Here is a 20,412-nt window from a genome sequence, read left to right on the forward strand (position 1 = left end):
ATGCCTCACTTGCCCTTCCTCCCCAAGCATGGATACAGGCCAGGGGAACAGGGGAACGTCGCCACTAGTGGGGACAGGCCGTGGGGAGAGGTGCAGCCCAGCTCTGCATGGCCTTGGGCTGGGCAGCTGTCCTGACTCACTGGACGACTGAGCCTTTCCCTCTGTCAGGAAGTTTTGGCAAGGCTGTGGTCCCTGTCACCTAAGCAAATGCCTGGAGACTGAACACTGCTGGCTGCCCTTTCAGCAGCCATCTCCCCTTCTTCTTTGCTAAGAGGACATATTTTTGTTCAAGCGTCTTTCCCTCCCCCATGTGGGGCATGGTAACCCATCCACAAATCAAGAGACAGCTCCTGAATGGTTCAAGTGCAGCTGCACGTTGTCGTCCGTGGGTTAGTGATCCAGGCAGCCCATGGCCCAAATGGCCCAGTCGGACCAAAGGGAAAGATCCCGACTCTGCCCACAGAGAAGAGGCTTCTCTTTCCTTGGGCAGGAACAAGGAAGCCTGTGGTCTCGACTGACGCTGACAGACACTCTCAAGTGCATGGGGGCACATGAAGCCAGAGCCACGGCCTCCTTGGGCCTGGCTGCCCCCCACTGGCTCATACCCTCTGCGGGGGGGGTCCATCACTTCCCACGGGCGGCATGGCTTCACCCTGGACCTCCCTGCCAGGGCCCCTGGGGACCTGCTGCAGCTGCCCTGCGCCGGGCAGGGAGCTGTTTCTGTCCCAGCCAGCGCCCAGCACAGAGGGCAGCTCCACGGCCGTGGGACAGTGCCCGCTCCCCTGCACCCCAGCTACCTCGCCTGCCTGTCCCAGACCAGCCTTGGACGAGGAGAGGGCAGGACACCGGAGCTGGGGGCAGCCAAGCCAGCCAGAGCAGGAGACGGTCAGCTGGGGAGCCAGGGCTCCAGGGAGGAGAGGGGGACTCCCCCTCCCAACCCCCTAGTCTTCCTCCCCAGTTTCTGAATCTGGGTGTGCTGCCCTGGAGGCCCTGTCCCTGCCTAATGCAGATGAGGATGCCTCTCTCGGAGGAGGTCCAGGGCCTCCTGGCCACACAGTAAGGGGAGGTGGATGGAAGGAGAAGGGGAGGCAAGGTGGCCCTGTGGACATCGCTGTTGGTGCTGACAGGAGGTTCGTGCACTTTCACCCTCTCCAGGTTGGGCGTGTGTTTCTGTCTGTTTTCCGTCCCTCTAACAGAGTACCTGAGATGGGGCAATGTGGAATGAACAGAGGTTTATTTAGCTCACATTGCCAGACCTGGGAAGTCCAAGAGCACATCGCCAGCGTCAGCAAGGGCCTTTGGCCCACATCATCCCGCGAAGGCAGGGGAAGGGCAGGTGGAAGAGCAAGACAGCACGAGCAAGAGCACGATGGCTGGGCTCACTGTTATTTCAGTCTGCCCTGAGGTCCACTCCCGAAATGACATTAATCCATCCCTGGAGGCTGCGCCCTGGCGACCCAATCACCTCTTATTACACCCCACCTCCCAACACTGTCACATTGCAAGTTAAGTTTCCAATAAGTGCATTTGGGGCGACTTATTCAAACCATAGCAGCACATGTCTGAAATTCTTCATCATAAAAAACTGAAAAAATTCTAGAGGGGAGACTAATCTCCCAATATAATTGTGGGCTCATCAACATCTCCCTCATTCTGCCTTAGGTCCGGGGTGCTCCAGACTGACCACTACCACCCCCAGTGTGGGCAGCGCAAGTGGTCACACGCAATCCTGCCCACAGTGTCCCCTGGGCCCCTGGTTCCAGGCTTGTGTGGGACCTGCATGCTCGGCACACAGCCCCCTCCTGCAGTGGGTGTGGGGTGCACACCCAGAGCCCCCGGCCTGAGGCTTTCACTGCCCGGCTCCCGTGAAGGGTGGCTGCTTGCTCTCTGGGGACAGCCCAAGGCCAAAGGGAGCTGCCTTCCCAAGGTTGCCCCAGCCCCCGCCAGGTCCCAGATGATGTGGGTACACAGCACCCCCCACCTCAACTGGCCCAGAAGGACTCCGGGCTCGGTCTGTTCCCCCGTGTGTGTGAACGAGCGTCCTGGGGCTGCCACGGAAAGTGACCACAAACAGGTGGCTTAAAACAGCAGGAACTTATTCTCTCAGTTCTGGAGGCCGGAGTCCAAAATCGAGGTGTTGGCGGGGCCTCGCTTCCTCCGAAGGCCCTAGGAGAGGGTCCTTCCTGCCCCTTCCAGCTTCAGGGGCTCCCCTGTTCCTCGGCTGTGGCCACATAGCTCCAGTGGCCACCTCCCTCCACACGTGGCCTCCTCCTCCGTGTCTCTCTCTTCTGTCCCTTACCAGGACACCTGCCATGGGATTTAGGGCCCACCTAGATAATCTAGGATGGTGTCATGTGGACATCCTTAATTCAAATACGTCTGCAAACACCCCTTTTCCATAGAAGGTCATGTTCACAGCGCCTGGGTGTAAGGACGTGGATATATTTTTTAGGGGGCTACCATTCACCCCACTGTAGCTCTCTAGCCCAGGCCTGCCCAGCCAGAGCACCAGTGAGAGGACAAGGTCGGGCATCGGGGCCCACAGTCGGGGGCCACAGGGGCCTCCTCGCCTCTGCTCCAGGAAGGGGCACCGAAGCTGTGCCTGAACTTGGCCCCCTGGGAACCTCGCTCCCCTGGCCAGAAGCCCCCTGCGTGGGTGTCCCAGCCCTTCCCCGAGCCTGGGAGCACAGGCCTGCCCAGGGCTCCTTGCTGTGGGCCAAGCTCTCCTGGCCAGGGCCCAGGGTCGTCTGAAGAAAAGAAACCCCTAGCAGCTCTGGTGTTGTAAGGACACGTACCCCTCAGAGCGTAATGCCTAGTTTCCAAGGGCTGGGACTTCCTGTATAGCTATTTTTTCCTTGTTGCTTTTCTTTTAAAGTGTTCTTCATACTCGTAAGTTTTCTTCAAGGAACTCATAATTATCAACAGAGCAGTAGCCCAGTCAGCCCAGGATTTCAATCCCAGTTCTACCAGGTGGACCGTGACCTGTCGGAAAATGGCAACCCCAATGCACACCCTGAGGGACTGGCTTGCAGGTCACACGCATAACCCAAAGGAGAGACTGATGCACCCATCAGGTCTCCTCTTCTGTCCCTGCCCTGGTCTCCTCCTTCCCCTCCATCATCTCCACACCACTCTCCCCCAAGTCACCTTTCACCTCCCCCCAACTTTCTGACTCTCGACATCCTGGCTCACCCGGGCTGGTCGCTTACTGCGTGACCATGGCTCAGACACTTGGTGCTAGCTGCCTGGCAAAAGTCCTCGGGGCCCCAGAGAGATGCACGGATGAATGGGTAGACGTAATGCCCAGGGGTCTGGCCCACAGGAGGTGCTTGGCCAACAGGGCTCCCTCCCGTGTCCCCTTGGAGCAGCCCAGACGGAAAGCGGAAGCGCCCTAGGTTGCGCGGGGAGCGAGTCGGCGGCCCCTGTGGGGCGGGCGCGGGCCGGGCCGCCCTCCCGCCGCGCCGCGCATGCTCCATGCCCCCCCTCCGCGCCCTGTTCCCACGCCGCCACCGCCCCGGCCCCGCCCGCTCCCGGCCCGCTCGTCGGCGGCGCGGGACAGACGGACTGCCGCGCGGGAGGCGCCTCCCGGGCGCACCCGGAGGCGAGGGCGGGACCCGGCCGGGAGCCCCCGCCTCCCGGGGACGCCGCCCCCCGGAGGGCTTCTCGGAGGTGGCGGCCTTGGCCTCGGGCCTGCCGGAGGGCAGGAGGTGAGGCCAACTGCTTTGGCCCCCGGCGGAGCCCAGGTACGTCGGCCTGGCGGGGTGGCGGAGGCGCGGGTGCGGGGGGCTCATCTGGGCAGGGTGCAGAAGGGCCGGCACAGGTGGTGAGGGCAGACGAAGGAGCGGCGGCAGCAGCGACACTCAGGGACGCTGTGGGAGACGGGCGAGTGCAGAGAGCGGCCGGACCATCCCTCAGGGCTGCCCCTTCCAGGGGCATCAGGGGACATGAGCCAGCCTGGGCCAGGCACCGGGGGAGCCACAGCCTGGGCTTTACAGTTTTCCTTTTCTGATTGGTTTTCAGCTGCTGATCCTGGGGCTTGCAAGAGAGCACCCGTCGCTGATCCGCCTGGTGAGTTTGGATTTTGCACCTCTGAGTGTGGGAATGCCAGGCAGGCTGGTTGTGGCACTGCTGCCCAGGGGACACCTGGCGAACTGTCCACAGGCACTGGCCCTGAGGATCCCCAGATGGGAGCAGAACGCCCAGAGTCGTGTTCCTGTGGCTTTCAAGAGTAGGGCTTGTGCCCCTAAGCGGTTCGGGGTGTTGACCTGGAGACTGGCATGCCAGGAAAAGGCATAAACTGCAGCAAGCCAAGGAAGAGGAAGCAAAGGGCTGGATGGGAGGTGGGCAAGGGCGAGAGAGAGAGGCGACGTCTGTGCAGGGCTGATCATGACTGGTTCCATCCAATGCGTATCTGCCGAGCACCTACTATAGGCCAGGCTGCTGCAGGCATTCGAGATGCACCATGAACAAGGTGGCAAAAACCCCTGTTCTGTGGTTCTAGTTCTAGTGGCTGAGCACAGACAATATAAACATAAAATATTTTAAATTCATAATTACAGAGCACGTTACAAGGTGGTAGGAGCCAGGGAAGGGAAGTCTGGCTGCAAGTAATGTGCTAGAATAGGTCTCCTTTCAAAGGCAACATTTCTGCAAAAACAAAGGTGATGAAAGAGCAAGCCATGTGGTTATGTATTGGAAGAGCATTCCAGATAGAGGGAACAGCCAGTGCAAAGGCCCTGAGGCAGGAGTGGCTTTGCTCCTGGGAGGGAGAGCTTAGAGGCCAGTGTGGCTGAAGCTGAAGGAAGGGGTGGGAGGAGGGGAGTCCAAGGTCAGGAAGGACTGTGTGGGATTACTCTGAGAGATAGGGGCATTCCAGGGAGGACCGTGAGCAGAGATGGACAGGACCCAACCCACCTGTTAGGAGGATCCCTCAGTGGCCCTCTTTATGTCTGGGTCAGCCTCTGCCCCCATAGGGTAATCCTCAGAGGACTTTGCTGGACCAGGCTGCATGGGGAGCCTGGGTTGATGTATGGGAGCACCCAGGCTGGACAGTTCTGGGCTCCTCTGGTTTCCCACCCTGGCTATTCCACCAGGTGGGTGGCAGGTGACTAGGGCCCCCAGCCAGGGAAAGCTGGTGGGGCTGAGGGGAGTAAGTTGGGGTGTTGAGCTACAGGACCCCAGAGGAAGATCCACCAGGAAGAAAGAAGCCTGAGCAAAGCAGCCCTGCCTGTCCCACCTTGTGGATGAAAAAGCCCAAATTCCTGATCCCGCCTGAGTCAGATTGCTTTTCTTGATGTTGTTTGTTTGGTTTCTTTTTTCTTTTTCTGGGGAAATCGCCCCATCTAGTGACTGTCGAAAGGAATTGTGCTGAAGCGGGCAGGCTTCACTGGAGCTGGCAGCCCCACTCCCTAGCCGCACCCCCCCCCATGCTGAGTTTCACGCTGGCTACGGTCAGCAACCAGGGGTGGGGTGGCTCCTCCTCTCAGGAGGCTGGGATGGCACCTGCTTCCCCAGGCTGATGGGCCTTCCTGGTTTCTTACCTGAGGCGCCGTGGTCTAATAGTCCCTCACCTGTGTGCCCGGCGTTTTGTTTGGGGGAAACCTGAGCTTCAGGGACAATCATCTCTCAGCTTGTCCTCTGGTGGCCCACAAAGCTCAAAGGGTCTTGCCAGTGCAGTGGAGGAAGCTGCTCCCCAGTTCTGCCGGGCTCCTTCCAGGAGCCTCCTTGTGCACATACTCAGAAGAGCCGCACTGCCTGCCTGGGGTTAGTCGCCTTCCGCTCTGTGAGGACAGGGCTTGTCGTGTCTTTCTTTCCAGGAGCTGAAATTAGGGCTAACTTTCACAGACTAGGTCTTAGGGACAGGTACTGTTGGGTGTGACCACTCCACGTGGCTGGCATCTCCGCTGGGTCTTCTGATGTTGAACTTCAGCGCTGATCTCTGCGTACAGGTGGAATCCTGCCAATGGGGTGTTGCACCCAGGCGGTCACAGCTTGAAAGCAGCCTGCTCCCTTAGGGGCTAGAACCCCCCACTATGTCTTGGGGTGGCGCTACTAGAGATAACACCTCCTCCTTTCAACTTTCCCAAAATGGACAGTGAACTTACAGTACTATTATGGTAGGGGAAAAATAAGCTTATGCTGTTTTTCAACACAATAATATTATACTAGTCCAAAAATACTTGCAATTATTGGTAAAACCCCATGCACCGTTAGTTTTGCAGGGCTCCCAGTGACTGGCAGTGTTATAATGGGGTTTATGTGTGGCCTGTGGACATTAGAATGATTACTTTACAGTAACACTTCTTTCCCCTCCTGTTTAAAATTGAGGTGAGGGGCAGGCACAATGGCTCACACCTATAATCGCAGCACCCTGGGAGGCCGAGGCGGGAGGATTGCTTGAACCAAGGAGTTTGAGACCAGCATGGGCAACATACTGAGACCCCCATCTCTACAAAAAATTGAAATATTAGCCAGGGATAGTGTCCTTGCCTGTAGTCCCAGCTACTCAGGAGGCTGAGGCAGGAGGATCACTTGAGCCCAGCAGTCTGAGGTTGCAGTGAGCTGTGATGACACCACTGCATTCCAGCCTGGTGACAGAGTAAGACTCTATCTCAATAAATAAATAAATAAATAAATACAAGTGAGACTCACATAACATAAACATTAACCATTTTAAAGAGAACAATTCAGGGGTCATTTAATACATTCACAATGTTTTGTGACCACCACCTCTATCTAGCTCAAGATCATTTTTATCACCCCATAAGGGAACCTCCACACCCATCAGCAGTTCCCATCCCCCAGCCCCTGGCAACTACCAATCTGCTTTTTTTTTTTTTTTTGAGACAGAGTCTCACTCTGTCGCCCTAGGTAGAGCGCAGTGGTGTCATCATAGCTCACAGCAACCTCAAACTCCTGGGCTCAAAATGATTCTCCTGCCTCAGCCTCCCGAGTAGCTGGAACTATAGGTGTGTACCACCTGGCTAATTTTTTCAGTTTTTGGTAGAGACAGGATCTTGCTCTTGCTAAGGCTGGTCTCGAACTCCTGGCCTCAAGCAATCCTCTCGCTTCGGCCTCCCAGAGTGCTTGGTTCACAGGCGTGAGCCACCGTGCCGGGCCTTGCTTTCTGATACTATGGATTTACCTATTCAGATATATCACATGTTTTATAAGAGTTAAAGATTTTTTTGGATGGCAGGTCAAAACGCAGTGACGCTAGGACAGATGAAAGGCAGAATTCTTTGTTACTTAGAGCTCTGAACAAGAGAAGGCTGCCACACAGGGCTGCATAGGGGGTTGCACTTGGGGACAGGGTAATGGTGAGCTGGAGCTGTGGGGACAGTTTTGGTATGGCCAATGGAGTGGGGGTGGGGGCTTCTTGGGATCCCTGTGGATTGGCTAATTGGAATGATTTCATGGGCTCCGGGGCATAGAGGCTGTCCTTAATTGTCTGGTACCTGGCCCCAGAGTGCGGGAGCCCAGTAAAGGGGGCATTTGGGTGTGTGTTTAGTGGCCCCGGAGAGAGGGACCCCGATAGGGGAAGTGGTGGGGGTGGGGGCTTAGCAAACTGCCCTCAAAGGGCAGAGAGAAGAGAGTTTTTAGCCACAACTTCAGAACGAGGTCAAGACAACTCTTGTGAAATGCTATGTTACAGCACAGCGATGGAATTACACACTCTGTGGCCTGTGTGTCTGCATCTGGTGTTTTTCACTTAGCATGACGTCCCCAGGGTGCATCCGCACCGTGGCATGTGTCAGAATTTCCTTTCTTTTTTTTTTTTTTTTTTTTCTTTTTTTTTTTTTGAGACAGAGTGTCACTTTGTTGCCCGGGCTAGAGTGAGTGCCGTGGCATCAGCCTAGCTCACAGCAACCTCAAACTCCTGGGCTTAAGCGATCCTACTGCCTCAGCCTCCCTAGTAGCTGGGACTACAGGCATGAGCCACCATGCCCGGCTAATTTTTTTGTATATATATTTTTTAGTTGGCCAGATAATTTCTTTCTATTTTTAGTAGAGATGGGGTCTCACTCTTGCTCAGGCTGGTCTCGAACTCCTGACCTCGAGCGATCCACCCGCCTCGGCCTCCCAGAGCTAGGATTACAGGCGTGAGCCACCCGCCCGGCCAATTTCCTTTCTTTTTGTGGCCAAAGACTATTCCATTGTATGCAAGGACCACGTTTTGCTGTTGAGGGACCTTGGGCTGTTTCCACCTCTAGGCTCTCGCAGAACACGGGTGTGCGCATTTTTGTGTGAACACTGTTTTCAATGCTTTTGAGTCAATACCCGGGAGTGGAATTGCAGAGTCATCAGGTAACTACGTTTAACCCACTGTGGAACCACTAAACTGTTCTCCACAGCCCTTTTTCCTTTCTACTGTTGCACCTGGCCAGTGTACAGACGAGTAGAGCAGTCGAGGGAGGCCCAGGCACCTCCCCCAGATTAGTCTTATTTGCTTCCCCTTCTTTTTATTTTGCCGCCTGCCATTTCCTCCCGAAACACTTCAATGTGCATTTCTTTAGCAGAACATTTTCTTCATGACCCAGTGCCATCATCCACGCAATGTACAAGCACCAACAGTCCCCTGCTGCCTTCTGCTGGCCACCCCATGGTCACCCTGCCGTGATCCCCACTGCCTTTGCCGAGGCTTTCCTTCATGCCAGCATTTCATCGAGGACCCCTGTTGCTCTTGGGTGTTGGGCCCCTTAAATCTCTTTTCATCTAGAATAATCTTTCTCCTTAACCTCCTTATGTAAGTTGCTCCTTCGTGGTGTCTAAGTGGGTCCTTTGTCCCCAAGATCCTCTGGACACTGGACATTGGGTCTGAAGGCTACATTAGAATCCAATCAGATGGCTTTAGCAGAGCTCTTCCCACCCTCTGTCCCACTGTTAGGTTATATTACTCTCTTGTGACCAGCAAATAATCAGGGGATGACATTTTGACATGTGATGTCCCTTTCTCCCTCAGTCTTTTACCTAATGCTTCTAGCATCCATTCTACCTTAAGGGATTCTTTTTTTCTGATTAATATAAACTTGTACATCAGAAACATGAGTTTATTTATTTTTGGCTAATGTTGATTGGCAGTTCATCATGGATGATAAGGGACTTTGGGGCAATTTAAATGCCAAGGGAATACTATGGCTGTCCTTCTCCACGTTCCAGGGACCCTGTCCCCTCTCCTTCCCTCCCCTGACCTTACTGTTGGCACAGTCAAGCTTTAGTCACCCATCAGAACATAAAAGCTCACTCAGCCTACTCCCGTACCAGCCACTGCCTGGTGTCTCTGTTCCTTGCCGGGACTTCCATGTTGCTGTCTCTAGTTGGATAGAAATGGCATTCTTAGAGCAAATGGTCTTTTATCTGACTGTCCTAGCCCATTTTGCGTTTCTCTAAAGGAACACCTGAGGCTGGGCAACTTATCATGAGAAAAGGTCTATTTGGCTCACGATTCTGCTGGCTGGAAAGTTCGAGATTGGGCATCTGGTAAGGGCCTCAGGCAGCCTCCACTCACGGCAGAAGGCAGAGGGAGCTGGTGTGTGCAGATCATATGATGACAAAGGGGAGGGAGGTGCCGGGCTCTTTTAAATGACCAGTTCTTGGGGAAACTAACAGAGAACTCGTTCATTACCCAAGCCATTTTTGAGGGATCTGCCCCATGACCCAGACACCTCCCACCAGGCCCCACCTCCAGCACTGGGGGTCAAATTTCAGCATGAGGTTTGGAGGGGAAACATCCTAGCCATAGCACCATCTTCTGGCCTTGAGAATGAATGTGGAGAAGTCCTAAGGCCAGAGTGATTTCTGCTTTGTCAATTCCATATTCTCTCTGTCCTTAGCATGAGACCCAGCTCCCCACTCTCCCTAAGGGCCCCACATGGTCTCATCTTCTGCCTCTGTCACCTCGGTTTTCAGCACCATGAGCACCAAGCTCAGGCCCTTTGCTCGCTCGCAGCCTCCAGCTGTTGGTCTGAATGTCACCCCCTCAGAAAGCACCTCCCAGCCTGCCCTTCTTTGCCTTCAGAGCAGGTTTCCCTTTGTGGCTGGAGGGTGCGTGTGCACTGGGGGTGTCTATAAGAACCCCTGCCTGAGGGGAGAAGGGGCTGTCAATGGAGCTTGCAGGAATGGCTGGAAAGCTGGGGTCGGGGGTGCTGGCCAGATGGGAAGAGAGGAACGAAGGAACAGGCTGCCCCGCAGGAGAGGTGGGCATGGGGAGCTCAGATGGGGAACGTGTTTCGAGCTGCATTATGTCCCCACAAAGATATGTTGATGTCCCATCCCCCATATCTGGAAGAGGGGTCTTTGCAGATGTAATCAAGGTAAGATAAGGTCATGTATTCTGGAGTACGGCGGGCCCTAATCCAGTGACTGGTGTCTTTAAAAGACAAGGGAAGTTTAGATACAGACACAAGGGGAATAAGGCCACGTGGAGACCGAGGCAGACTGGAGTGATGAGGCTCCAGCCGAGGGAGGCTGGCAGCCGGCAGAAGCTGGAGGAGGCAAGGAGGGAGCCTTTGGAGGACATGTGGCCCTGCCTGCACCTAGATCTTGGACTTCTGGCCTCCAGAGCTGGGAGAGGATAAATGTGTGTTATAAGCCACCCAGTGTGTGGTGCTTTGTTACAGCAGCCCCAGAAAGCCATATGCATGGTGTGGTGGTCAGGGCCCTCGGTGAAGCTACAAGAATGACAAAGCCATGGGCTCTCCTGGAGAGGAGGCTGCTGGTGGCCGCTGTGCTCGGCAGGATGTCCAGGCCACCAAGCCTGTGGGCCCCTCCCTGCTCGCCCTCTCACTCCCCAAAGCCCTGCCCTGCTGGGACCATCTGACAAGAAAAACTACAGAAGTTTCCTCATCTCACGCGGGCTCTTTGCCCTTCCCTAGCTCCTCCGCACCCTGGTGATGGCAGCCATTCTCCTGACGTCAAGACCCAAGGTGAGTGGGGCCCCTGCCCCGGCGTCTCCCTCAGCCTCTGCAGCCAGGGGAACAGGGCTGCCCGAAGTACCATTCCCCTTTCCTGAGGCTCCAAGCTAGGTGTCCTGCCTTCTGTCGGCTCCTCTTTCCAGGAGCAAGTGCATCCCTGAGCTTCCCCCACCTGCCGAGCTCTCCAGGGCTCCGCACCCCGTGTTTTGTTGCTGCCAGCTTGTCCTGGGACCTGCAGCTTGAACTCCCCTGTGGCCATGGGAATGGCTTATTTCAGGTGCCAGTGTCTTTTGAGGACGTGTCTGTGTACTTCACAAAGACAGAATGGAAGCTTCTGGACCTCAGACAAAGGATCCTCTACAAGCAGGTGATGCTGGAGAACTATGGCCATCTGGTGTCACTAGGTAAGTGACCCCCTCACCATGCACATCCCCAGTCCCACCTCCTCTGTCTCCAGATTCAGTTATTTCTGAGTTTCCTCATTTGTTGCTTACTATGAGTGTAGGAGTAAATGCACTTCTCCATCAGCCGGGTAATCTGCCGTAGGCCAGCTGTCATCTCAACAGAACGCTCTGGAGCTAAGCAAATGTTAGACGTAAACGCGTAGGCTTGCAAATTTCAGTCACGCCCCATCAGACTTATTTTGCAGATAAAATCACACATTGACTAAATGTCTTTCTACGAAAGATAGATGCAAATTATGCTCAACATTTACATGTGCTATTTTAGACTTAATTCATTTTTTCAATGGTTGCATTTTACCTTCATTCTACTTTAGAGAATTTAGCAGCATCTTTCCTTGCATCAGCCACGGAGGTCCTCCACAAGGACCAGGTGTGTACTTGGATTTCAAGCCTCAAGAAGTCCAGGAAGGAGCTGGGACAGTTCTGAGCAGGCTGCTCTCCCCCTCCTTTGCCAGCACACCCCTGCTGCACAAAGGGGCATCTGTTTTGCCAGTTGTAGGGCAAAGCCGGGATCCACAGGCTGGGCAGGTGGGGGCTAGTGACTTGCCCTGCCCCACGCAGCTGCCCAGTGGTACACTCCAGGGAGATGCCCAGGAATCGTCCTTTCCCTCCAGCCAGCCCGGCGTGCTCCTCTACCTGGCCTGGCAGGGGCGCTCTCTCTCCAGGCATCCTCCCGCTGCCAGGAGTGGGCTATCAATCCAGAGGCGGCTCCCCCGCTGCACCCACTGCCATGCGGGCGTGAGGGGCCTGCTTGAGACTGAGCCCTACTCCCTTTCTTCTTCCAGACTCTACAGATGCCACCTCTGTAATCTAACCCCATAGAGAAAGACCAGTTCCTTCCCCTGCGTTCTTTCTGACCCTCAGCAGGCAGATCTGGGGTTCCAAGGAGAGTTCTGGAATCCTCAGTTGAGTCTGATGGTGAAACAGGGTGCTTCAGCTTTCTGGGCACATGGCTGTTGGCCTGCCCCCTGTGGAGTCCCTGCTGCAGCCCTTTGTCCCACGGGAGCTCCACACAGATCCCCCACTCCTCGCAAGCCTCTCAGCCTCCCTGCAGGCCACGTGACAACATGGTTGTCCCCTTGGCCCAAGTCACCACCTGCTTAAGACGCCCTGTGTCCACCTGGCCCCCGGACACTCAGAATCCCTTTGCTTCCTTAGAGGGATTCTGCCCTTTCTCTGGACCTTCCAGTGGCACTTTTTAGAGAGTTCTTTGTTTCGTGTTACCTGTAGATGTTAAGGGTGGCCTGAGTTCAGGAGTGGCCCTGGCCTTAGCCACAGTGGTCCTGACCCACTTCATTTCCACCGACAGGATTTTCCTTCTCCAAGCCTCACCTGATCTCCCAGCTGGAGCGAGGGGAGGGGCCCTGGGTAGCAGGCATCCGCAGAACAGGGGCTGCCGCAGGACCGCAGGAAGGTGAGTGATGGGCGCTCAGCCGGCTGCCTAAGTCGAAAGGAAAGAAATACCTGTGGCCAAAGGAGGGCGATGCTGCCCCTTTGGGTGAGAAATTCTGTTTAGTGGCAGATGTCAGCCTCCCAAGGAGTGCTGCAACAGTGCCAGGTGTCACACCAGCTCCGCTGTTTCCAGCCTGTCCCCCTCTCCTCTGGCTCCAGGCTGCCTGTGTGATGGCTTTCTGCCCTGCAGGCCTCCTGCTCCTTCCCCCAAGTCCTCGTCTCCTGCTCCTCTCTCCTCCGCCTTGGCACGAGGATGAGGAGGGCAAAACCCTCAGTATAGACCCAGGGAGGGCCGGCATTTGTGGCTCTGGTGCTCTTCTATCTTTTCCAGGTGACTGGATAAAGAGCAAGACGTCAATTTCAAAGCAGAAACATTCTCAAGGAGAACTCCCAGGCGCTGATCTTCAGGGTGCCAAGGGGGGTCAGGTAGCGAGGTCGCCTCTGCCGCAGGGCCGTCCCGCGGGAGCCTCGGCGCCACGAACTGCCCAGGGCGGCGGGCAGAGTTCGCTTGGCCAGCAGCAGTGCCCCAGTGGTGCCGAGAAGCGGTACCTGTGTCAGCAGTGCGGGAAGTCCTTCAGCCGCAGCTCCAACCTCATCAAACACCGGGTCATCCACAGCAGCGAGAAGCCCTACGCCTGCCCGGACTGCGGGAGGCTGTTCCGGCGCAGCTTTGCTCTGCTGGAGCACGCGCGCATCCACAGCGGCGAGAAGCCGTATGCGTGCGGTGAGTGCGGCAAGGCCTTCACGCGCAGCTCCAACCTCATCAAGCACCAGGTCATCCACAGCGGCGAGAAGCCCTACGCCTGCCCGGACTGCGGGAAGCTGTTTCGGCGCAGCTTTGCGCTGCTGGAGCACGCGCGCATCCACAGCGGCGAGCGGCCCTACGCGTGCCCGGAGTGCGGCAAGGCCTTCAGCCGCAGCTCCAACCTCATCGAGCACCAGCGCACGCACAGTGGCGACAAGCCCTACACCTGCAGCCAGTGCGGCAAGGCCTTCAAGGGCGTCTCACAGCTCATCCACCACCAGCGCAGCCACAGCGGTGAGAAGCCCTTCGAGTGCCGCGAGTGTGGCAAGGCCTTCCGAGGCCGCTCGGGGCTCAGCCAGCACCGGCGCGTGCACAGCGGCGAGAAGCCCTTCGAGTGCAGCGACTGCGGCAAGGCATTCGGCCGCCGGGCCAACCTGTTCAAGCACCAGGCAGTGCACAGCGGGCGAGAGCGAGCAGGCGCCAGGACTGCCAGCCGGCCCGGGAGCAGCCCAGGCGGGAGGGCCGCAGCGGGAGACCCTCCGCGGGCAGGCAGCGCCACCCGGCCTGGCGCGAGTCGCAGTTGAGTCCCTGGCGTGGGACGGCCTGCGGGGGGAGGCCACAGCTGGATGATGCCCTCGCAGGGGAGCAGCTGCGGCCACCAGAAGACTCAGGGCAGAACCCAGCCCTGAGGCTGAGACACAGGCCACAGACTCAGAAGGGAGCTCCGCAGAGCCTGAGCCCGGCGCAGTGTGCTGCCACCCCTCCCCTGATGAACTACCGCTGACAGCTGATACATAGGGACTTCGCCGACCACGCCTGCGCCGCTGCGGAGGGCACTGTGCTGTGTGCGCAGGCGCGTGAGTGTGTGTGCAGGGGACACGGGAGCAGGTTTGCGCATCGTGCCGGGATCCGCTAATCTGCACTCTCGTCTGCTGTGCAACAGAATTGCATGCCACGGTGTAGGGCAGGGAGCACCAGTAGAGCCAGCATGGGGCGGTGGCCCTTGAGTTTACAGAGGACTGGGCCATTTCCCTTCATGGGGTCGCTCCCTCCCCCTGAGAGTTGTGGGTGTTCCCAGGTAGGGGACACTAAAGCACTTTAGTTCTTCCAGCACTCACAGCTGGAGGGGTCTGAGGCTAGCCTGCTGCTCTGCTCTCCCAATTCTGGCATGGGGCAGGAGCGAGCCTGCGGGTGCCTCTGGGTGGGCCAGCACCCAGCCCACATCACCCCCCAGGGTGGTTATGGGGAGTGGCTGGCCCAGGCCCTGCATGCAGGACCAGGCCCAGGGCTCTCAGCTGCTCTTCCTGGGAGAGGAGCCCTTCACCCTGTTGCTCACGTTTCCTGCCAGCCACCCCGCTGGCTTCAGTCTCCTCCCCGCCCACCCACTGCCTTCTGCCCCAGATCCCACCAGCAAAGGCCACCTCGGCCTAAAGCTTCAAACTTACCTGCTCCTCCTCTCAGGCAGCCTCCCCTTGTGGCTGGTGACAATTAGGAGGAAAGCATGATGGATTTGGAATTTGCACTCAGGTGGCCCTGCATTGCAACAGAGCATGCCCAGCATCTCCCATTGACTCTTTCACATGACATTTCTTCGAATTGGGGAGGCTCAGTTGCTTTGAATGTTTTTGTATTCAGGGTTAATGTAGATTGAAACACAGAGCTTTGCCATATGAGCGTGTCAGGGAATTACCCCCCCTAATAAGAATCCCCCCAACCCTCTGAGAAGACCTCAGGCAGGAGAAAAGGAGCCACCCCAGGCCCGACACCTGATGAGTGTGGTGGCAAGCCTGGCCCCTCCTCTCCCCGTGACCATGCAATCCACCCCTCTTCCCCTCAGCCCTGCGGAGACAGGGCAGGCCCTTTGAATGGCACTTTACTGAAAGCCAGGGTTCTCAAGGAGAAAGCTTGCGGCTAGCTAGAGGCAGCTGCTGGCAGGCCCTGCCTTATTCCACCCATGCTGTCCCCAGAGCTAGGCCCAGGAGTTCTGCCCCTGGGTGCTCTCAGCCCAGCAGACTGGTTGGCAGTGCCACCTCCTTCCAGCCCTCTGTGCTCCCAGTGGAGAGCAGAGCTTTGTCATACACAATGCCTGAGGGCAGGTAGGTCGTAGGCAGATGGAGGCCACCCCCCGGGTCTCCAGGAGCTGCGCCTTCCCTGCCGGAGGGGCGAGGTTCAAAGACAGCTGCCTCCTATCGGGAGAGTGTGGAAAGACCTGGAAATACAGAGCTCCCTCTGAGGACGCTGCTTGGAGCTCCAGTCACTAGGAGAACTCCAATTGTATATAGATAGATACACACACATACACGTATGTAAGTGTTATACACGTATAAATGTCGTGGGCAGTCCTAGGGTTCTTGTAACTTGCTCTTGTCTCGTAGCCTCCTGCATTGGGCTCCTGTACTCCTGTCCTATGGTTGCCTTCTTGTCTGTAAGCCTGCAGCTGCACGTCGTGTTCCGTCCCCGTGTCCTCTGTGCTGAGCCCAGTGCCCGAGTTTAGTAAACACGTGGGAAAGGAACGTGGCACTGCTGGCCCAGTGAACTCAGACCCGGGGCCGTAGTTTCTCTAGCTTTACCTCGAGGCAACCCAAAGCATCTGCAATGTTGGGTTCCCAGTGGGAAAAAAAGTATTAGGAACGGCGCGTTGAAGTCCCTGGTGAGGGAGTTGGGAGGGCTGGGTTCTTCTGAGGCACAGACAGTCTTTGCTGGGCTGACACGGCTTCAGGAAAGGAGTCCCCCTGCAGGGAGGCGCCAGTGGCAGGAGGCTGTGCTCTTGGGCTCCAGCCTCACTTTCTTCAAGTGAACCAGGCAAGGAAGAGACTGGCGCACCCTGACGCCACTTCCATCACCCTAGTAAGTGAACGATGCGGTCCCTGCAGGCCACACAGTAACCCACCTTCACTAAAGTGCGTTGTATCTCTGCGTTACCACGCCGTTCCGTTGGCTCTAACTTATAAGCTAACTGCTTTGAACGTAAGCTCCTTTTATCACCTAGGGACCTACACTCAAGGACGACTAGACACAGGAAGGAAAACGTACAGGTGTTTTCAGCAGAAAGTGGATTTGCCAGGACAGATGCTGGACACTTGCAGTCTGATTTTGGAAAAGCTCCAGGGTCCCCAGTCTTACACTTAAATTACACTTAAAATGTCAGCGCAGCCTTTTGTTCGTTCTCAGTCTGATTTTTTAAGTATTATTTTGTTTTAGGCATGGCCGTCAGGTATGCAATAGGAACTGAACGGGTTTGGCATGGAATAAAAGAGTGCCCAGAGGGGACACTCGCGTGTTTCCTTCCATGGTGCCTTGACGTTGGGCCCCTCCCCCTTGCCGAGTGGGGAACGGGGACGAGGCCCACACTTGTTTTCTGATGGACAACTAGTAATAGAATGTAAGAGCTTAAACTATTGGGGTGAGTCCTGCCTGCTTTGCCCCTGCCCCAAGAACTCCCCTGGATACCAACCTTGGGCCCCTTCACCTTTGGACCATTTGCCTTTGGAAACTGGACTTTTCAAGAGCCATGTAAGTGCCCTGGTGGTATCTCCGTGTAACTGGTACGTTGTCTGACTGAATTCATTGTCAAATAGAATTGTTCCCATTTACTTTGGTTGCAAACAAATAAGGAATGTTTGCAAGCGTTGGCTTGAAATGAGCCCTCTAGTGCACAGGGGCTATTCTGAGGGTTAAACTAGCCGGACAGACAGCTGGGTTCAAGGGCTCAGGAAAGGCTATAAGCGTGGAATTGTGCGGAAGAGCCCAGCGCCCGTGCTTGGGTGTTCCTGTGGGCCCGCGCGAGGGTGAGACAGAAAGGCCCCGTGGCGAGCTGCGTCGGGTCTGCCGAGTGTGCAGGCTCCTCTGACCGGGATCGTGGGCAGCCACCGGAGGCCAGGTGGACACTGTGACTCTGAGACCAGGAAGGGAGGCTGGGCCTGGTCCCATGTGTTCCTTAGCAAAACGCCACATCAGTCTCCTGAGAAATGCGCTGTGACTTCCTTCCGGTTGTTTTTGCTGCCAGACTTCGGGCAGCATGGCAGCATCCACACTTGGCATTGTGGGTGCAGAGGGCAGCGCTCAGACAGGAAGAGGAGGTAGAGGGACTTGGTGGCGTAGTGGGGGAGCTAAGAAGTGCTTGGGTTGAGACGGGTGGGTGGAAGAAGGGGGTGTTCTGGGGGACCCTAGAAGGGTTTCTGTAGGACAGTTACAGGTTAAAGGGTCAGTTAGAACCAGGGTGTGGAGAGCCTGGGATGCCACCTGCAAAAGTTTGGGCTCTAGCTGGTTCCTAATGAGGAGCAGTTTTCCTAAACATGAAAGAACTGTTCTACGACCACCACAGATTGTATACACTGTAGTCATCTAGACGGTTCTGATTCCCCCGAGGTGTGGATCTGTGGGTATGGCTGGCTGAGTCCCCCACACATGTGAGAGGCCATAGCTTCAGCACAAGGGGCCCCCTCCACAGTTCTCAGGAGTTTCGTCTTACGCTAGACCCAGTGTGTCTATGACTTCTCAGGACAGGGGCCCTCCGGGATTCCTGGATGGCTTCAAGTTCAAGACCTTGGATATTCAAGAGTGGTGCAGTGATTCCTTTTGTGTTCAGGAATGCCAAAGTTGGCCCTTCTCCACCACCTGGGAATATTCGTGTAGGGAAAAGGCCTGTGGATTTGGAGGTTCCTGATATTTTAACCTTTCTTTGGCAGCCTTATGGAGGTATAACGGGCATGCCTTGCACATCTTTCAAGTGTATAATTAGATGAGTTTTGACCTGTGCATACACACGTGAAACCAGCCCCACACTCAAGACAGTAACCTTGTGGTTCCCCTGTCCCCATCCCCACAACCGCTGCTCTGCCTTCTGTCACTAGACAGTGTCGTTTTTCTAGAGTTCTACATAAATGGACTCGTACAGTATATGTCTGGCCTCTTTCACTCAACATCGTCATTTTGAAATTTACCAGGTGGTTGTGTGTATATCAATACCGCATGTTTACTGCTGTCAGTATCCCATTGTGTGGATGGACCACAATACCTGTTAACTACCTGTTGATGGACACTTGGGTTATTTCCAGTTTGGGGCCATAACAATTAAAGCTGCTATAAATGTTGTGTACATGTTTCTGTGGGGACATGTTTTCATTTCTCTTGGGTAGATAGCCAGGAGCAGAATTGCTGGGTCATGTGGTAACACTGTATGTTTAACTTTTTGAGGAACTGCCAAATCGTTTTCCAAAGCAGACATGCCGTTTTCTGTTCCCACCAGCAGTGTATGAGAGTTCCAGTTTCTCCACGTCCTCACCACTACTTGTTATTGTCTGTCTTTTTTATTCCAGCCATCCTAGTGGGTGTGAAGTGGGATCTCGTGGTTTTGATGTGCATTTCCCCGCTTGCTAATGATGTTGAGCACCATTTCATGTGCTCGTTGGCCATTCATATATCTTCTTTGATGACGTGTCTGTTGGAATCTCCTGTGCATTTTTAAATTAAGTTGTAAGAGTTCTAGACACGAGTACTTTGTCAGATATGTGTTCTGCCTTATTTTTCTTCCAGACTGTGGCTTGCCTTTTGAAGAACAAAAGGTGCTATATCTTGATGAGGTCTAACTTACGGATTACACTTATTAGATTTATTTCACGGTTTGTACTTCTGTGCCGTAGTTAAGAAATCTTTACAAAACTCAGGTCACTAAGACTATAGCCTATATTTTCTTATAAAAACAAAGATATATTTTCTTACAGAAGTTTTATAGTTTTAGCTCTTACATTCAGGTCTATGATCCATTTTGTGTATGGTGAGGCAAATTAACAATTCATTTTTTTCTACGTGGATATCCAGTTTTTCCAGCATCATTTGTTGAAAAGATGATATTACCCCCAGTTGAGTTGCCTTGGCACCTTTGGGGAGACTCAGTGGCCATGTGTGTGTGAGTCTACTTCTGACCTCTTCATGGTGCCCCATCAGGTGGTGCTGTGGGCTGAATGTTTGTGTCTCCTCAAAATTCATACGTGGAAGCCCTGACCCCCATGGGATGATATTGTGGGGGGACCTTAGGAAGTGAAAGATTTAGATGAGGTCATGAGGATGGGGCCCTCACCATGGGATTAGTGCCCTTAAAAGAAGAGGAGGAGACACCAGAGCTTTCTTTCCCCACCATATGAGGCTACAGTGAGAAGGTGGCCACATGCAAGCCAAGAAGAGAGCCCTCACCAAGAACTGAATCGGCCACCACCTTGACCTGGGACTTCTCAGCCTCCAGAACTGTGGGAAATAAGTGGCTGTTGTTTAAGCCACCCAGTCCGTGGTATTTTGTCATGGCAGCCTGAGCAGACTGAGGCAGTCAGTTTGTCTGTCTCTGTGCCAATGCCACACTCCGTTGACTTCTGTGGCTTTATAACATATCTTGAAATCAGGTAATGTGAGTTCTCCAACATTGTTCTTTTTCAAAATTATTTTGTCTATTCTAAGTTTGTCACATTTCCACATGAGTTTTAGAATACCTTGCCAATTTCTATGGGGAAAAAAAGCCTCCTGAGATTTTGGTTGGCGTTACATTGAATCTACAAATCATTTGGGGGAGGATTGACATCTTAGCAATATTGAGCCTTTCAGTCCATGAACATGATACTCCTCTCCATGCCGGGGGCCTTCCTTAATTCCTCTCAGCAGTGGGTTGCAGTTTCAGTGTCCAGGTCTCGGACTTGCATTGTTAGATTCACACCTACATGTGGTTACTGATTTTAAGGTTATTGTTCCAATCATCCTTCATAACCCTGCATTCTCATTTACTCATTCATTCAGCCAACAGACATACACTGAACATTTAACTGTGTGCTGAGATATAAAGACGAATAAG

General features: G+C 54.8%; 1 protein-coding gene across 1 annotated transcript; it reads left to right on the top strand.

Annotated features, from left to right (window-relative positions):
- Positions 1-3,573: 3,573 nt before the first annotated feature.
- ZFP92 (ZFP92 zinc finger protein) lies at positions 3,574-18,886 on the top strand. The gene is made up of 6 exons (XM_045538163.1): positions 3,574-3,743; positions 4,021-4,068; positions 10,875-10,925; positions 11,191-11,317; positions 12,687-12,791; positions 13,161-18,886. The coding sequence occupies exons 3-6, from the start codon at positions 10,893-10,895 to the stop codon at positions 14,156-14,158; spliced, it is 1,263 nt and encodes a 420-aa protein (XP_045394119.1). The 5' UTR covers positions 3,574-3,743; positions 4,021-4,068; positions 10,875-10,892; the 3' UTR covers positions 14,159-18,886.
- The last annotated feature ends 1,526 nt before the right edge of the window (positions 18,887-20,412 follow it).

The sequence above is a fragment of the Lemur catta genome, chromosome X, assembly GCF_020740605.2.
Source record: "Lemur catta isolate mLemCat1 chromosome X, mLemCat1.pri, whole genome shotgun sequence".
Lineage (NCBI taxonomy): Eukaryota > Metazoa > Chordata > Mammalia > Primates > Lemuridae > Lemur > Lemur catta.